The sequence below is a fragment of the Falco naumanni genome, chromosome 1 (genome assembly GCF_017639655.2).
Source record: "Falco naumanni isolate bFalNau1 chromosome 1, bFalNau1.pat, whole genome shotgun sequence".
NCBI classification, from domain to species: domain Eukaryota; kingdom Metazoa; phylum Chordata; class Aves; order Falconiformes; family Falconidae; genus Falco; species Falco naumanni.
Window position 1 is genome coordinate 108,595,687 of NC_054054.1, and position 16,269 is coordinate 108,611,955.

At 45.9% G+C, this 16,269-nt stretch overlaps 2 protein-coding genes across 3 annotated transcripts in view; one reads left to right on the top strand and one right to left on the bottom strand.

Moving 5' to 3' along the window:
- The window catches only part of LOC121098834 (transient receptor potential cation channel subfamily V member 2-like), a 53,219-nt gene that overhangs the window by 35,102 nt on the left and 1,848 nt on the right, over nucleotides 1-16,269 (top strand). For both annotated transcript variants that reach the window (XR_005831361.1, XR_005831362.1), the window contains 5 exons: nucleotides 868-1,003; nucleotides 2,714-2,791; nucleotides 3,397-3,504; nucleotides 7,665-7,834; nucleotides 8,814-10,669. The gene's annotated coding sequence lies outside the window, so the exon portion shown is untranslated. The remainder of the gene's footprint in view (nucleotides 1-867; nucleotides 1,004-2,713; nucleotides 2,792-3,396; nucleotides 3,505-7,664; nucleotides 7,835-8,813; nucleotides 10,670-16,269) is intronic.
- Nucleotides 4,006-7,665, bottom strand: HASPIN (histone H3 associated protein kinase). The gene has a single exon (XM_040586481.1). It carries the CDS (start codon nucleotides 6,625-6,627, stop codon nucleotides 4,141-4,143), a length of 2,487 nt encoding a protein of 828 aa, XP_040442415.1. The 5' UTR covers nucleotides 6,628-7,665; the 3' UTR covers nucleotides 4,006-4,140.

Genomic DNA, 16,269 nt, shown 5'->3' on the forward strand with positions numbered 1-16,269 from the left:
TCTCCTTAACTGAGGTCATAGGACTGTTGGTTTTCAGAGAATGTACGTATATATGTAAAGATATTCTGAATCTGCTGCCTTAAAAAAATGAAGACTGTTAAAATCTGACTTGATCAGTGTTTGCTTTCAGTTGCCTTACAAGAAGGACTGCAACAACAGGACTGTCTGTACTGCTCATTTAACTTTGACAAGTCAGATTCAGTGAGTCATAGTAGTTGCATTATCCAGATTTTGGATTTAACATTCATATGAAATGTCATCTTTGTGTATAAGAAGTTTTCTTCAAATTCTCAGGTGAGATTCGCTATCCTTTTGTTTGCATTACTTTCCATAACTTAACATTCACACAAGCTGTAACCGTATGCCTCCGTGGGCATTGCTGGGCTGTTCTAGGAAGCCTCAGAGGAAAGACCAAGGTCTAAACAACTATAATCATCCTAAAATCATAATTCTGCATTTAATTGTGACCGTGTGATTTTGTTTTAGGCTGATGCACAGCACAGCACTACAGCAAAGGCTTGCTCAGTTTGCATAGCCTTAGATAAAACTGTAGGCATCACTTCATTGTAAAAATTTACCCTGGAGAGTCACTGAAAAGCTAATCTAACAGAACAATGTTTAAAGTCTATCTTGATGTAAAACAGAAATGATAAAATGTTACATGAAGTTTGGAGATGACTGCCTTTGATATTAAGCAGCATTTTCCTACACGCTCTGAAGAATATTGAATAATTAATTGGGCTATTGCATTATCCTGCGTGTGAAAGCATTTGGAGGGAATGATTACCAGAACGCTTCAGGCCTCTCAGTAAATAACAGCCCTCAGAAGTAAAATCTCACCCATCTCATTTTTCTGTCTGGTTCTAGAAAGGAACTGGTGGTGGGCCACACTGAAGAAGTGACCATGAGTGTTTCACTGATGAACAGTGGAGATGACACATACATGACAACTATGGTCTTGAACTATCCTAAAGCCCTACATTTTAAGAAGGTGACCAGTGAGGTAAGATTGTAGAACAGCTTTTCACAGCTAGCAGCTGACTGCTGAAAGAAAACCCAGTGCAGGCTCCTATTAATTTACTACCTAAATAAATCTTGGAAGTAAGGGCCAGGGAAGGAAAGGAGCATTTCAGTTGTTAAAACTAGAGCCCGAATACTGGGTTTATCTGATTTAAGACTCCCAGGCTTTTATTGGGCTATTTGTACCTAATTCATTTTATGGGAGCAGAGACAGACAGAGTTGAATTTCCCAGTCTGTTTTTACTCAACATTAAAGAGCATTCCTGTTCTGTTGGCAGCTATCCTCTCCTGCTATTCACTGTGGCCAACCAATACCATTAATTTCTGCACTTACCCTGCAACTGCAGAATTCAGCATCCAGTATTCAAAAAGACAACTGTAAGGAGAGGTCCTTATTTTCACTTTTTCCCAATCTCTAAATGATACTTTGAGTAGTATACTTTGCATCCTCTATCTCTACAATCAGGGCAGAGTCGCTATTCTTTCTAATTCAGCTTAATGGCTGGCATGCATTTTCCCCAAGGCAAGAGATAATTTTCATATTCCAGCACTTAATGTCTAATTTCTCCAGAAAGGAACAATGAGCAGAAAATACATTACCCATCATGTTTTAACAGTACCCTGGTTTGTTAAAGAGTATTTACAGGGTAATCGATACTTTACTATGTCTTTCTCTTCCCTCAAAACAGGCAAAATTTTCAGTGATTTGGCAATTAGATGAAAGCATATTCCAAAATAAGTTTGTAATCACCGTTAGTATCACCAAGTGAATACTGCTGTTATCACCACAAAACGCACTATGAACTAGAAAGGAAATATCAGAATTCCTACTTTGTGTCCATACTATTTATCAGTCACTGGTTACATAAAACTATACTTGTTCTTCTCAACCTTCTAAAGCATTTGGATCCATGTGAAAAAATCTTTCCTTCCCTTACGATAATTTTAGCTTTGCTAATACTTCATTATTTCAGTAAAAGATGGAGCATCCTGTAAGGTCCTAATTTAAGTGTAGTACCTATTTAAAAGCTTGTGTTTTCTGAAATGGCAAACTGGGTTCTGGCATCCTTCCTTAGCAGAGAGAACAGATGATTAAAATATATAATCCAGTTCTCTTCCGAGTAAAGCTTTCACTCGAAATGATGGGAATGACAACATGTTCGGGGCATTTTTCTTGATTAGGGGCTTTCTAATGGGAGGAAGTTACCATTCAGATTCTTTTCTTGTCACCTTCCTCCCATTAGAATTCATGGGACTGATTGGTACACAGCATTTTTTTTTTTTTGAACAGAGAGCATCTTAAAAAAAGAGATGAGAACTCATCTCTGGCAGCTACACTTCCTTGCAAGCACAGTTTAATCAAAGGTTTCTATACGAATTTAATGTCCACTTTTGTGGGGGGTAGAAGCTTTGAGTTTTGATTAATGAAAGCAATACTGCATATTCACAAATTAGCATTGGTTTGTGGGGAAACTTTTCAAGGCAATGGCAGCTTTCAAGGCCTGTAGTAATAAAGGGCTACTCCAACACCAGTGTACCATGTCACCAAGTGGGCTGGCACCTCTCCTTTCATTAATTACCACCACTCTGTTTCCACCCCTCTTGTACAGCCAATATTAGTTCTCAAACCATAGAAATAGAGGACCAAGGCAGGCAGATAATAATGTGGTTTCATCCTTTTTTTTTTTTAAAGCATAAATAAAAATACCACCATCCTGACTGAAGAACACATCCTTGATGTCAGAGATGCATTCACTGCAGTCCTTACCAAGTAAGTTTTAAGAATATTAAATTATATTGCATTACTTGAGTCCATTAGAGGGAAAAAGATTATATTGGAATCTTACCAAGCATCTTCTCAATTTCCATCTAAATAATTTCAAGCACTGCTGATTGTCAAGTCACTTTCTGTGCTACTAGGCAGCACAAGTAAAGACTCTAGAAGATGGAACAATAAAATCATATCGTAGACAGAGGGGTACCTAGGGTCTCTAACTGCTTAGCTTGTAAAAAGTAGACTTCAAGATAGTTTAAAGATGCATCTAATTGCTAAGACTGCATATATACACACATATATAGACAGACTGCATAGACAGCATTCCAGTTAAAACAAATCTGATGATGCTACCTCTTAATTACTTAATGCATCTGGGTCACTGGATGTAGTAATTTTGAATTATCTAATTCACTTTTCACTAAGTTTGATTTATTGTTCTCTTTAAACCAGTTTCTTTAACGTATGTGAATGATAGCAAAGGACTTCCTGAAAACAAAGAATTCAGGTTTAATATAAGTATAGCTTCAAATTTAGGTCACCTGACCCGTCTACAATCAGGACTAAAGAACACTTATTATCTTGTGCATTTTCTTCTGCAGATGCATGAAGAAAATTGCTTTAATGCTACCATCAAGTTACAGATTTGGATTCCTATCAGTATCCAAGGTCACAACATGAGAACAGTCAAAAATGCATCAGGAACACAGGTACTTTTTCTTATATTTTTTGCATAATCAAATGGTCTTCACTGGTCCTTAAGAGACAAAAAAACATAATATTGCAGATTAGCGTTTAACAGCAGAAACTTTTCCCATTTCTATTTTGTAGCTTCATTCCAGGAACAAATTTTGCCAAACAAAAATTCAGTTTTAAAACTAAGTCAAAAGGTGGGTTTTCCCCCTCTCTCTGTCCCCAGCTGGGTGGTTTAACAATATTTACCTTTGTCCTTACTGTCCAGAATCGTGGGGCTTTTTTCTTTTAAAAAAGTACTTCAAGAAAAACAATATAGTAAAAAAAAAAGAACATTTAATAATTTAAGTTAATAAAATATCTGTGGAATTCAAAACATTTAATTGAGCTTGAAGAAATCTTTTTCCCCCTTCTCAAACATTCAACTCTGTTTTCTCCCCCTGCCCCCCATCACCCCCTGAAAAAAAGCAGATGACTTTTCTGGGGTTTGTTTTGTTTTTTGGATATTTTTTTTTTTGTTTAGACATTTTTGGTATCATGTTATACACAGTGCTAACCAATCATAACACCACTTAATCATACCAACATTTAAAAAGATCATACGCTAAAAACAGTATCAGTACTTAGTTCTTGGAAACATTGCACTGCCTCAGTCACTGGAAGAGGCTGCTGTTCTGTAAAACTTCACTGGCAGATGCGAAGGTCAGTACTTCTTTGTGGAACTTAACAAGCTGCTGCTTTATTTTCCTCATGGCAGGAGTTGATTCCTTTTTCTTGTATCTCATGTCATTCAAAAGTTTAACTGACAAGTAGTGCAACCAGAGGACGTTGCTGTGTGGATGATAGTCAGTCCAGCAGCCAGAGTTCTCCACTTTCATTTGCCTATAGATATCAAACTGGTAGTCCCCTGTGCCTTGAAACAATGCTTCATCAGTGGAAAGGTCACAAAACACAGTTAAGCCATCCTTCTCCAGCCGAGACAAGGTGTAATCTATGATGTTGACATGAATCCTTGCTGTGGGGATCGTGTGCGTTGTCCCATTCAACACATAAGTAACCTCTTTTACGTCCGTTTTCTTCACCAACACATTCCCCCAGTGCAAGTCTCTGTGCTCAAAGTGCAGTTCTTGTTCTGCCACAGCCAGGGAAGCAGTGACCTGGTGCAAAATGCTTTTTGCCGATGCCACTGAACTGAAGTGGTTTCTCATATTCTCCAAGTCACTGCCTCCAAATTCGAACTCCAGAACCATGAAGAGCTGCTTATCCCCAAAAATGTCTGGCCGATCATTTTCTGAGCCTGTTACTTGGTGGTATTTGTCCCAGGCTTCCAGGAGATACTTAGGATAGGCCCCTTGAACGCAGTGCACAGAGTACAGGCTGATGAACCCCACAGTCCTATTCGCAGACTCCTCAGACAAAAGACTGAGTTCTTTTGAAATTATTATCTCGGGCAGAATCTCTCCAAAGCTCTTTTGAGCTTCGCCATTTACTTTTCCAGTCCCCTCAATGGGAATTATTTTTAAGGCCACAGGTCCCCTCTCACTGTCAATCTGGAAAACCTCTCCAAACACACCTTCTCCAATTTTCTTGCAGCCTTTCATCTTATCTAAAGGAATGCATTCCTCAAAAGCAATAGGCCCCTCCTGGCGGCATTCCCTGAACACCTTCTCTGCATCCGTAAGCATTGGCTCCAGGACAGAACAGGAATACCTGGGAGCTAGGAGGCTCATGGAAGATGAAGTGCAGCACTGAGGCATGCCAGCAGATAGGACTGCTTGGTGGCCGGAAACCTGGGATTTCACAGGAGGGGTACAAAGGATGCTGTGGCAGGAACTCTCATTTGTGGTAACTTTCTTCTTCTTGTGGAAGGACAGAGATGCTTGCACTCTACCCCAGGAATGGGAGCTATTGAGGAGCGAACAGTCATAGTCTCTTACATCTGCGGACAGCTCCAGAGCACCCTTCTTCATTCCTTTTTGTCTCATCTGTCGTCTGAAAAAGTAGTTCGGTGGTGGCTGCCTCTTGGTTTTGTGCCTCTTTGGCTGGGGCCTCATGAGCTTCCCCCAGCGGCTGGTACTGAAGCCACTGATGCAGGCTCTCTTGCAGGAACTGCCCTCCCCAGGAACAGCTTTGGTGCTTTTATATTTGTTCGCCGAGACCCCTTGGCAGCCCAAAGGGGACCCCGGCTGCTGGCAGGCAGGTTGGGCGTCTGCCTCTCCGGCATGTTTCACGTTTGCCAGCCACACCAACACTTCTTGAGGGTCCAAGACCACCACTGGTGTCAGCGGGGTCCGCACAGGCTTTTTTCCGTGGCAGCACGGGCTCCCTTCCCCCGAGACCCCCCGCAGGTGAGGGCAGGGCGGCGGGCCAGAGCCCCCGGCCCCCGGCGCAGCGCCCCGCGGCTGGCTGGCGGCGGGTTTCGGGGGGTTCGGCCCCGGGCAGGGCCCCTGTGCCAGCACCCTTAGGGCCTCGCCGGACCCCAGCGGCGGGAGCGGCTCCCCGCCCCGCCCCAGGCCGTCCACGCTGGGCACGGCTGGGAGCTGCTCCCACTCTTCCCGGGATGACTCGGGCGAGGCGGGCCGCTGCCAGGCCGGTGGGGAGCGGAGCCCCGGGCCGCCCCGCGGGGTGGTGCCCAGCGGGCTGGGGGAGCGGGGCCGGGCGCGGCAGCGCGGCCACTGCGGGGTGCTGCACAGCAGGGGGCGCCGCGCCCCGCAGGGCGGCCCCTGGCGGCGGCGGGCGGCGCGGAACGGGGAGCGGGACGGGGACGGGGAGGAGGACGGCGAGCGGGCGGGCGCGGGCAGCCCCCCCAGCCGGTTCTCCTTCTCCTCCTCCTCCTCCGCCGCCGCGCCGCCGCCGCGCGTCCGCAGGCGCCAGGGCCGGGCGGGACGCTTACCCCGCGGCTGTCGGGAGCGTTTGCCGGGCACCAAGAAGTCGGGGTCGTCCGAGTGGGCGGAGACGGCGCTGGAGACGGCGCTGGAGACGGCGCCGGAGTCGGCCGAGGCGGCGCTGGAGTCGGCCGAGATAGAGCCGAAGATGTCCTTGCGGTCCTGAAGCGGCGAGAGCCACCGCTCGGGCAGCGGCAGCAGGCGGAGGCGCCCGCGCCGCGAGTAGGTGCGCAGCAGGCGCGGCTGGAGCGGCATCGCGGCGGCGGCTGGATGGGGCCAGGCTGGTAACGGCTGCCCGCCGCCTTTTCAAACGATGTCTCGCGAGAGCCGGGCGGGGCGGCACGAGAGGAGGGCGCGGCCCCGCCCCGGCCTCGAGGGGTCTACCGCCGGTGCCGGCGTGAAGCCGCGGACCCGCGTGCTGGCCGGGCACCCATGCCCCATTGCCCTGCGGGGCTCCGGCCGAGCTGGCGGGCACCGCCGCCATGGTACCGCCGCCGTGGCAGCGGGGCCGCCTTCGAGCCGCTCGCACCGCGTGTGTGCGTAGGGCGGCGCTGCGCTGCCTTCGTTCGCTCCAAGCCGCTGCCGGCCCTGGCGGTGTCCCCGGCAGCGCAGCCCAGATGCCGCTTTCCTACCCGCGGGGCCGTTTGCTGACCCCCAGGGCAGAGCCCCTCACGGGAGCTCCACCCTCTTCCTCCCTCCAGAAACTGACCTGATACTTGGAGCGCTGCCAGCATTCGTCTTCTTATCAGCAACAGTTAACCTGTAAGGTCGTACACACAAGGCACTGTTGCAGCCCTTTTTTTTCCATGAAAAGCAATGGATGTTGCGTTCCTTGTGTTTCTTTTACCATAGTTCTTAAAAAGTAGAACTGCTCTGCTGGTCACTGGTGTAAAAGAAGAGACTCAAACTCTTGTGGGTTACTCTAGGTTTGCAGTTTTAATCGGTACAGCAGCGTTGGGTCACCTCCACAGAGAGTGACAAGGTTACAGGATTTTTAGCTCTACATTTATAGTCTCTACAAAGCATTACCTAATCTATTGGTTTCAAACAAGTCTTTTATTAGTCATTATCTTGACAGTCGGTTTCACAAGTTGTTCTATATCTTGACCACTTTGCCATTTTACTTTTTCTTTCAAGGATGATCGCTTCAGGTTCTGCACATCTCAGTTCTGAGTAATCACAATAGACAATCTCCACTGTCTCAGCCTCCTAGAGGTTAGGGTCTTCTGTTCTTAGAAACTTCTTTGAACTGTCAGGTACAGTCTTACTAATATTAAACTTTCATTGTCCAGCATCTCTTTACTGACCGCACTTGCAGTCCTGGTCTGGGGCTATACAGGGGACAAAGCTGAGGTGTACAGCCTACAGTAGCACTGATCTGCCATTTTCCTCCAACAACTGGAAAAATCGCCTTCACCAAGGAACTGTGCCTGGCCCTGAAAGAAGAGAATCCAATGCTGAGGTACCAGAGCATTGTGTGGGCAGCTTGGTCCTTCACTTGGGGCAGGAACAAGGGAGAAATCCAGAAGGTTCTGCTGAATCTAGAGAACCAGTCAAGTTCCCAGAGTTAAATTCTGGACCTTTTGAAGCAAATATCTGTTCTGCTATTGAATTTAGTGAAGCCAGGTTTTTGTCTAGAGGGTAAAAACCAAGGGAGGATATTTGCTACTGCATATCAGAAGAGTTTTTAGAGTTCTGTATTGAACTGTGTATCTGGCACTTGAGGCTAACACAGAGGCTTCCTGTCCTCTCAGAATATTCCTTCTCTTTCCCTAGTGAAAACATGCTTTTCCTTAGCCTGAAAGATAGTCACTGATGATTACTGCAATCACTGTAAACTTGTAAAGAAGACTCATTAAATTTATAACTCCTTTGACTGGGCATGCAATGAAAAAAAAAAATTTGTACCGCATTTGAAAGTACCTGCACAGATAGGTTGGTGGTGCGTCTAACGTAGTTCAAAGGTTGAACACTAGCTCAAGCTAGATTGTTTTCTCAGCTAAAAGCTAAACAAGAAGAAATAGCTGGGCTTTAGCATATGCAAAATTGGTTTTGATTCTGTTCCAGTTTACTCTTGTCTTCCTGCAAGATTGTTTGATGCTTTGCCTGTTGTAGGAAGCTGTGTTGGTGGACTTCATTATTCTGCTCCTTGGGAAAATGGGTATCATTAATGCACACATAATAAAACAGAAATCTTTTTGGTAGATGTTTTTATGATTTTTTAAGATTTCTTTTAATATGAAAGTGGTATTTTCAAATGCACACTGAAGGAAATCTTCCACTTACTGTTGTAAAACTTCAGTCTTACATTTTGAGCTATTCTCAGCATTGTAGCGTAACCTCTCAAGTCTTGTTTTGAATTGCTTTGCAGAACATTTGAACATTATGAAAAAGATTAGCTTTTGTACCTCACAATCTTATTTCTAATTTCTCATTTTCAGTTGCTTTCAAATCCTGATTTGGTCACAAATGAAAACTTGTCTCACAGACCTCATTGCCTGCTCTGACAGGCTCCTCCTTTATCAGGAGATGCTTGCCCAAGCAAGCATGGTTCACCACACTTGGAGCAAGGGCAGAGCAGAACAGCGAGCTACAGTGCTGCCATTCTCCCTGCTCGATGTATACCACAAAGTAGGGTGAGTTGTGAACAATCTCAGTTTATCAGCTGCAGATTATCAGGAACTACAATTTACAGGGTCAGGGGAAAGAAGGTGCCTAGCCAGAGCCTGTGGCTGGCTTTAGCCAGTACCAGGTGTTTTCTTTCCTGAGCAATGAAATGATCTCAGGCCCCCCCCAGGTGTCTGCTGTTTCCAAAGGAGGACAAGTACAGACAGTTGGTACTAATCCTCTCTTTGGCTTTCTCTGTCCCTAATTGTGTAGATTTTTTATTTCTGCTCTGTTTGGTTAACCATAAACTCCACAAATCAAATACATCTTTACACACAGCAGTAGGTAAAACAAAGATATTTTTCAGTCAGACCTTAAGAAGACAAAGCAGTTCCTGTCTCCTTTGGCTTAACCAGTATTGCCTGATGGAAAACTAAAGTTAACAGACAAACCATGGCCTTTATGGAAGTTTCCTTGTAAAATTTCTGCCTGGTACCCAGGTAGCGGTAATGCATTTTTTCAGGGCTGTTACAGAGATCACCTCCTGCTGGGCTGGGCACCCTGCAGGCTGTGCAAGCCTGGGTGTGTCCTAGCTCTAAATTTGGCTGCCGGACAGCCAGAAGTTAAAGATGCTAGGCACACTGGGCAGCCTGCCTAGGGCAAAAGTAAGAGGTGCCACGGTGCGATATTGTTTTGAGTAATACAGGGCCCTTGTGTGACTCTCAGCAGTGTGAGAGAGAGAGATGCAGAGATCCCACACTGGCATCTAGTTGTCAGCAGCTGCAGCCATTCTGGCTCGAATTTCTTTCTCCGTTCTCCTCAACTGGTTGTAGGATTCCTTGCAGCTACAGAGAGTAAGTCACTCCAAATCTGCTTACAAGTGCCAGGGGTTGAGGAAATGAGACTTTGCAGATGAGAGCTCAGAAAGGGTATTCCTGCCTGAACCAGGTCTTTTGTCATGACAACTCTGTACTATTTGGTTGGAAAAAAAATGTGCTTTTTCTGATCTGAATTACTTTACTGTCACCCCCCTTTGTGTAAATCCTCTTTTTTTTTTTTTAAGCATTTTTAATTGCATCTTCTTCAAAAATACATTTTTGCAAGAGAAGCCTGACTGTATTGCACTTGCTGGCTGAAGGCAGTTTTAGGCATTTTGCTGTACCCTTCCCCAGGTAGCATAGCAGGTCACTGGGGCTGCTCCCAGTTGCTCAGTCTGGATTTTGGCAGAGCTGTTACAAAGTTGTTCTTCTTAGCCTGTCCCTGTGTGGAAGAAATGAAGTACAGGGGAAGCAGAATATGCTGGGCTGATGAGGAGCATCCCTTTGAAGAGCTTCAGGCAAGAAAGAAAAAAAGCTGCTCCAGAGGAGCAGCTGTGCACGGTAGTGACTGAGGTGGTGGCATTATGAGGAAGATGCTTTTTCAAAGGTTCCTTTTTCATTCACTAATTTATTTTTAAGTTTCAGGGCCTGCTGGATCTTTTTAGGGGCGGGAAATGTGTTGTCTGCTTTTTCCAGTGTTCTAGACAGGTCTCGCACTGAGCGACCATGTGGACAACTGTCAGTAAAGGGACTGGAATATACCAGCAGTTGTGGTCTTTCTGCCCGTCCTCCCTCCCAGACCTTCTCTGTTTCACACTGAAGTCCTGCCTGTTCTGAAGCACCTGGAGGTCTCTACAGTCAGCTCATACTTGGTAAGTCTGGGCACACAAAAGCTGTTTGTGGTCTTTTCATTACTTTCCTAAGGGAAGAAGTGTTAATTGTGGAAGCTGTGCTAAGAATAAGGAGTTGCAATGAGAGTTTTCTCAAGGCTAAACAAACTCGGCTCCTTCAGCCAGTCTTAGTATTCTCCCTCTTTCTCTCCTTTTTTTCTGTTTTTTTCTCTGAATTAAGTTTCCTCATTACTTGGATCCCTTTTCTTGTCCCCTGTGACTCTCAAGGAGGTCAGCTCTTGAAGTGGGTAATGCTGTTTTCCTTTTTAGATGTTTTTTTCTCAAATGCATTACAGGGTTCTGTGACTTGTAATTTCCGATGAGTGCCATCCGACCATTTAATTCTTTGCAATTCCTATAGTAGGTGCCAAACACATTTGCAGTAATTGGATGGCACTTAAGGGATTAGCCAAGACTGCCAAGACTCAGTCATCCAAACCACAGCTGGGGTTTTGTGCTGTTTCCATGGCAGCCTTGCTGTGTCTGCTTCTAAATTTATTTGCAGTCTGCATTTTTTAATAAAATCCCCTGTGCACAAGCCTTGTCAACATTTGTGGTCTTGCTGTGTGGCTCTGACTTCTGTGCACTCTGGCAGCGGCACAGCTATGTCATCCCCCTGAACGACAAAAGACTCGTCTAATGACTCTGAACGAGTCATTTAGCACCTGACCCTAGCCAGGCTAATGTGTTGGCAGGCTCTTTGGTGTCCAGGTGTCATAGACAGAGTAGCTGCTGCAGGTGTCCTAGAGACCTCTGAGCTGTAAGAGTCATTCGTGGTCTTTATGCATCACCAAAGGTGGCAGTGTCTGCAGACCCACAGCTTCCTGGGGGAGACAGGGTGTCTCTGCTCTTCACTAGGAAATACAGACCAGTATGGATTATGTCCTAAACTCTTGTCCATTCGGGTCTGTTCTCCCAACACCGCTTGTTAGGCTGGAGGGACTTGTTGTTCTACCTTTGTCTTGCTCTGCTGGGGAGGGACGACTCTCAATGCTGCTGCTAGCCCAGGGTTGTTCTCTACCCATTGACTGGTGCTTATCATCTGCCCCATCAACTGTCTTAGCTCTGGGTCAGGCTTGGCTCCATCAGTCCACGTTTGGATATTAGCTTCTGGCAGGTGAGTTTGGCCTGTTAGAACCTGGCTATTTTTGCAGTGATATGACCAAGGAGTAGGAGGCGTGAAGGTAGGCGGTGACTGACAAGGGCTGATGTATCTGAGATAGCTTTTTAATTGTGTCCTTGAAGGGGAGGACAGGATGCATTTTGCAATGCTATTTTAATCAAGGGTGATACCAGCTACTTATATCATTCTCTCATGCCAGGAAAATTCACAAGCCTTGAGTTATAATTCCCTCTGCGTGTTCAGAAGCTGATAGTTCATGCGTCGAACTGTGGGAGTGCAGTGGCCTGGTGGTTAGCAGGAGAAAGTGAAGTGGAAGTCCAACGCTCGAGCAAGCTTATCAGGAAAAGGGCATTAAGTAGTTCTTCATTATTAAGTGCAGGGTGCTGACATAAGATCATCAGATAGGAGCCATGGAGTGCTTTGCTGGGCTTGAGAGCCTGTTGGGGAAGCTTTATTTGGAGGCTAATTGAATTGCTGCTCAAAAGAGAAATTTCCTGTCTCTTGTAACAGGGTGAATGAGCTGGAATGGAGCTGCGCTGCTGCAAGCAGGTTGCTTCGACTCTCTGCCAGCTTGGCTAAACCAGCTCCAGTATGCGCAGCACAGCTGGGAGACATCAGCCTCTTGCCAGCGGTAACGCGTATTGGCTTAGAGCATCACCAGCCTGCAAAGCTGAGGCAAGGTCAGGTCCAGGCTGAGGGTGCTGCTCAGGAAACCTTTTCCTCTGGGGATCAAGCCTGAGCAGCATGTATCTTTTCCTATGGCTGGAAAGAGTTCCCAGCTGGCAATGCCAGGGAGGAAGGGGGGGAGGTCTCAGTCTGGACTTTCTAACTGTTTGTGTGACAAAGGTGAAGAAAAGGAATGAAAGTGCCTCCTTAGCACTTGCAGCAAGGTGAGCTCTGATAGAGCTATCAAGGCAGGACCAGTTTCATGCCTTTCCAGGTCAGGAATGACATATGTTGGTAAAGAAGTAAAAGACTGATTTGTCAGGTATATTCAAGAGCAGGGTTTCACCTTTGAGTCAGTGGTTAATATGAATACACATTTTATTAAAACCGTTCAGCTTTCAGGCTTTGATTTAACATTCTCCTCTTAATCCTCGATGATGCTTTTATCGGCTGGCTTTAGAAGGTGAAAACATTGCAGTACAGCACTGTGTAATGCTGCTGTTTCAGCTATCATTGCACTCAATCTCTTAGCAATGTTTTATGTGCATTTTTATTTAATTTCTGTTATCTGATTCAGTGCCAGCTCCCTCACAGAAAGGGCACGATGGATTTGTTTCATTAGATGTGCAGTATTTTTCTTTCTTCTCTGGTCCTCTTCCTCAAGGACTTTACCTTCTTGGGTTGGGGGAGAGAAGTGGATAAACACTCTGGCTAATGATAACGAGACCTCCAGCACACTGTATAGGAGATTCAAGACTTGGGGGGGGCAACGTGGAATGCATTCAAAAGCTGAAAATGACTCTTGGAAATGATGAGCTGAATCAAAGAGAGAATATATTCTGGTGGAACTTCAGCACGCTTCCATTTCTCACTTCTGCAGACAGATTTGGATGCTCCTGTGGATAATGACAGAAAGACTCTTTCTGCAGATTCCCTTTCTAGGCAAAAATGGCTGAATGTTTTTCTAATAGCTTCTGCAAGGAAGTTTTCCATTGTGGCTGGGTATGCAGTGGTATTAGTTAGGAGGACAAATACTGAGGCTGATTTTTGTCAGGTTTTCATTGGCAAGTGGCAACCCACTTCTTATTTACACCGCAAAGTCACAGTGAAGATTAGAAAAGAAGCTGAACAAAGCATTTTTCACTGCAGGCTGCACACCTATTTCTTTGTTCTTGCATCCAAATCCATCATGAGTTTCTCTGTGCATGAGATGTGGTTTAAAAGCAACTTCCTCTCTTAACCTGTTCAGCTCCTTCACCTTGTTTTTTCTTTTTTAGATGTTGACCTACAAGTATAATATTGTGAGGAAAAAACAGTGATAGGGAGAGCTGACCTCTGCCATTTCCACTGTTCGTTTCCTTGCCAAAATAGTTTATCTCCTATTTACATCCTCTGCTCCTTGTCTCCTTTCTATTTCTGTAGCTGGTCTGGTGCCTATTTCTATAAGATGATGCATCTGCATCACTCAAGCATTTGCTGCAGGAGCATTTCCAGTGCTTCAGAAATACCTCGGCATGTTGAGTCAGCCCTCGTGTCTCAGGGAGTGGATGTCTTCTGTCGCACTGGGTAGCTCAGTAAAGGGTGGGGTGGGGATCACTGGGAGAATTAATGCCCGGGGGTGATTGTTTGGAACTGGAAGCAAACAAGGCAAGTGCCTACAACGGGCACCTGGGGCAGTCACTTGTGAGTTCACGTCTGTGCTGGCCAGAACTGCCTGCCATTGCTTGGAAAACACGTGGTCTCTTTTGGGTGCAATTGAAAGATAGTGTTGGGCTGATCTTGAAATGTTTCTGTGTTACAATACCGCAGAGAGACAGATGTGACCTCGCTGTGTTTCAGATGCCACTGTGCCAGGGCAGGGGACTAAGGTTTTTTTCCACAGTCCCTTTACGTGGCATTTAGAGGCTCGTGACTGGGCTGAGTTCAGCTGTGGGGCGGCTTAACAGCAAAGAGCTACTGACGGGTGGATGGAAATGTAGATGAAGAGCAGTCTGGGCAGACAGGGACTGTGTTCTGTGACTACGTGTGAATAATGAGAAGGCAATTACGGGAAACGGCATGAGGAATTGAGTGTAGGTGTAACATGCCAGGAATAAAAAGAAGAGAAAGGGAGAGTTTCAGTACTGGAGGAGAAATCCTTCCTGTGAGAATTTCCAGACTGAGCAAATAACCCTCATGGGAAAGGAGCAGAATTTGTTTTTTCCATGGGAAATTCAAGATACCTTGCAGAAGAGATGCAGCCTCAGTCCCTTGAGAAGGACTAAGAGAAACTACTGGTTTTTTGTCTTTAACTGATTATGATTAGATTTTGTTAGTTACTTACCCCCATCCCCGTGAATGTAACTGCTTATGTTTGGACAACCCACAGACACTCAGGAACACACCAGTAATCTCAAGTTCCAGCAAGAAAAAAAATAAGGTGGTGAAAACTAGAAGGTGGTAACAACAATATCAGAAAAGGCATGCCAGAAACAGTGTTGTCAGCACAAATCTAGCCTGTGCTGAGCAGTAGTCAGGATATTCTGAGGTACATTTGATACAAATTGAAACTTCTTATTCAAAAACAAGTATTGCAACTGTGATTCTACTTGATGGCTCAAAAAAACCCTAAGGAAAGTTATGTTTTACATCTTTTTTTTTTTTTTTTTTTTAAGTGATCAAACCTGGCTGACATCTTCAGGTCACACCTATAGCAGGAACATTTCTCACTCTTAAGGAATGGGTTTTTTTTTCCAGCTTGTGTCAATCCTTTCTCACATTAATTGACCTGGAAAATAATTACAAAAACTCACAGCAGCCCTGTGTCTGTGCCACTATGTAAAACCAGGCCAGGAGGTAACATTCTGTTTAACTGCTGGCAAGTGTCTTGGTCTGATTTTAGGCTGTGCAGTCACCCAGAAAGATGAGGAAGGTGGGGGTGTCTCCAGACACCAAGGGCTGATTTGTCTCTGCTGATACTTTGTGAGCTTGGGTGTCCTTCGTGTGGTAGGAGCAATGGTGGAGGCAGTCCTGGGATGTGGGATATACCCGCTGCTGGGTCCTGTCCCTGGCGCAGTTCCAGCAGGGCCGGGGCATGCAGGTGGTGTTCTGGTGGGACCAGACCCACCATCAGAAGTGGTGCTTAGCTGTCACCCAGCTGCTTACCCTAGCAAAGTGTCTCACCTAGGAGCAATTTGGGCAGAAGATCAGGTGGTAGCTCCTTTAGGATGCTTCTGTCTCCATAAAGGCATGTTCCTGAGGCTGGGTCAGTCTCCCCGTGCCCAGCCCCAGCGCTAAACCACTTGGCTTTGGGGTCTGGGCAGTGGCAAGGGAAGATGGGCAGAGCCTACCTTCTTCCTTACTTGTTTCTGGTTTCATGGACCCCATGGTCTCCTTCCTCCCTGCAGGAGCATGTTTTCCTGGAGGGTTTTGTCTGCTTTGGTTATTATATGTTTTAAAGCTTTTTATTTGTGCTTCAGGCTTCCACACAGAGGATCTTTGAGACTGGGATTAGCCACTGTCCGGTCTGTAGGCATCTGATGAGGCAGGGGTGGGGGACAATGGGCAAATACTGTTTAAGGAGTAATGGATCAGTAACAGGTGCTTGAGTGAGAAGGAGGGCTCCAGGACAGGCTTGGGGAGCAGCCAACATGTTTTGGGAGATAAAGAGGGGCTGCCCACGTTGGGTACACAAATAGGGTAAGGGAGGGTCGAGGGCAGCGGGAGAGGTGAGCTAGACCAGCCCTTGGCTTGTGCTAAGGCTGAAGGCAGGCTGCACAGTTTGGGAGCAGGATTGGGGCTAACCCTGAGCCCC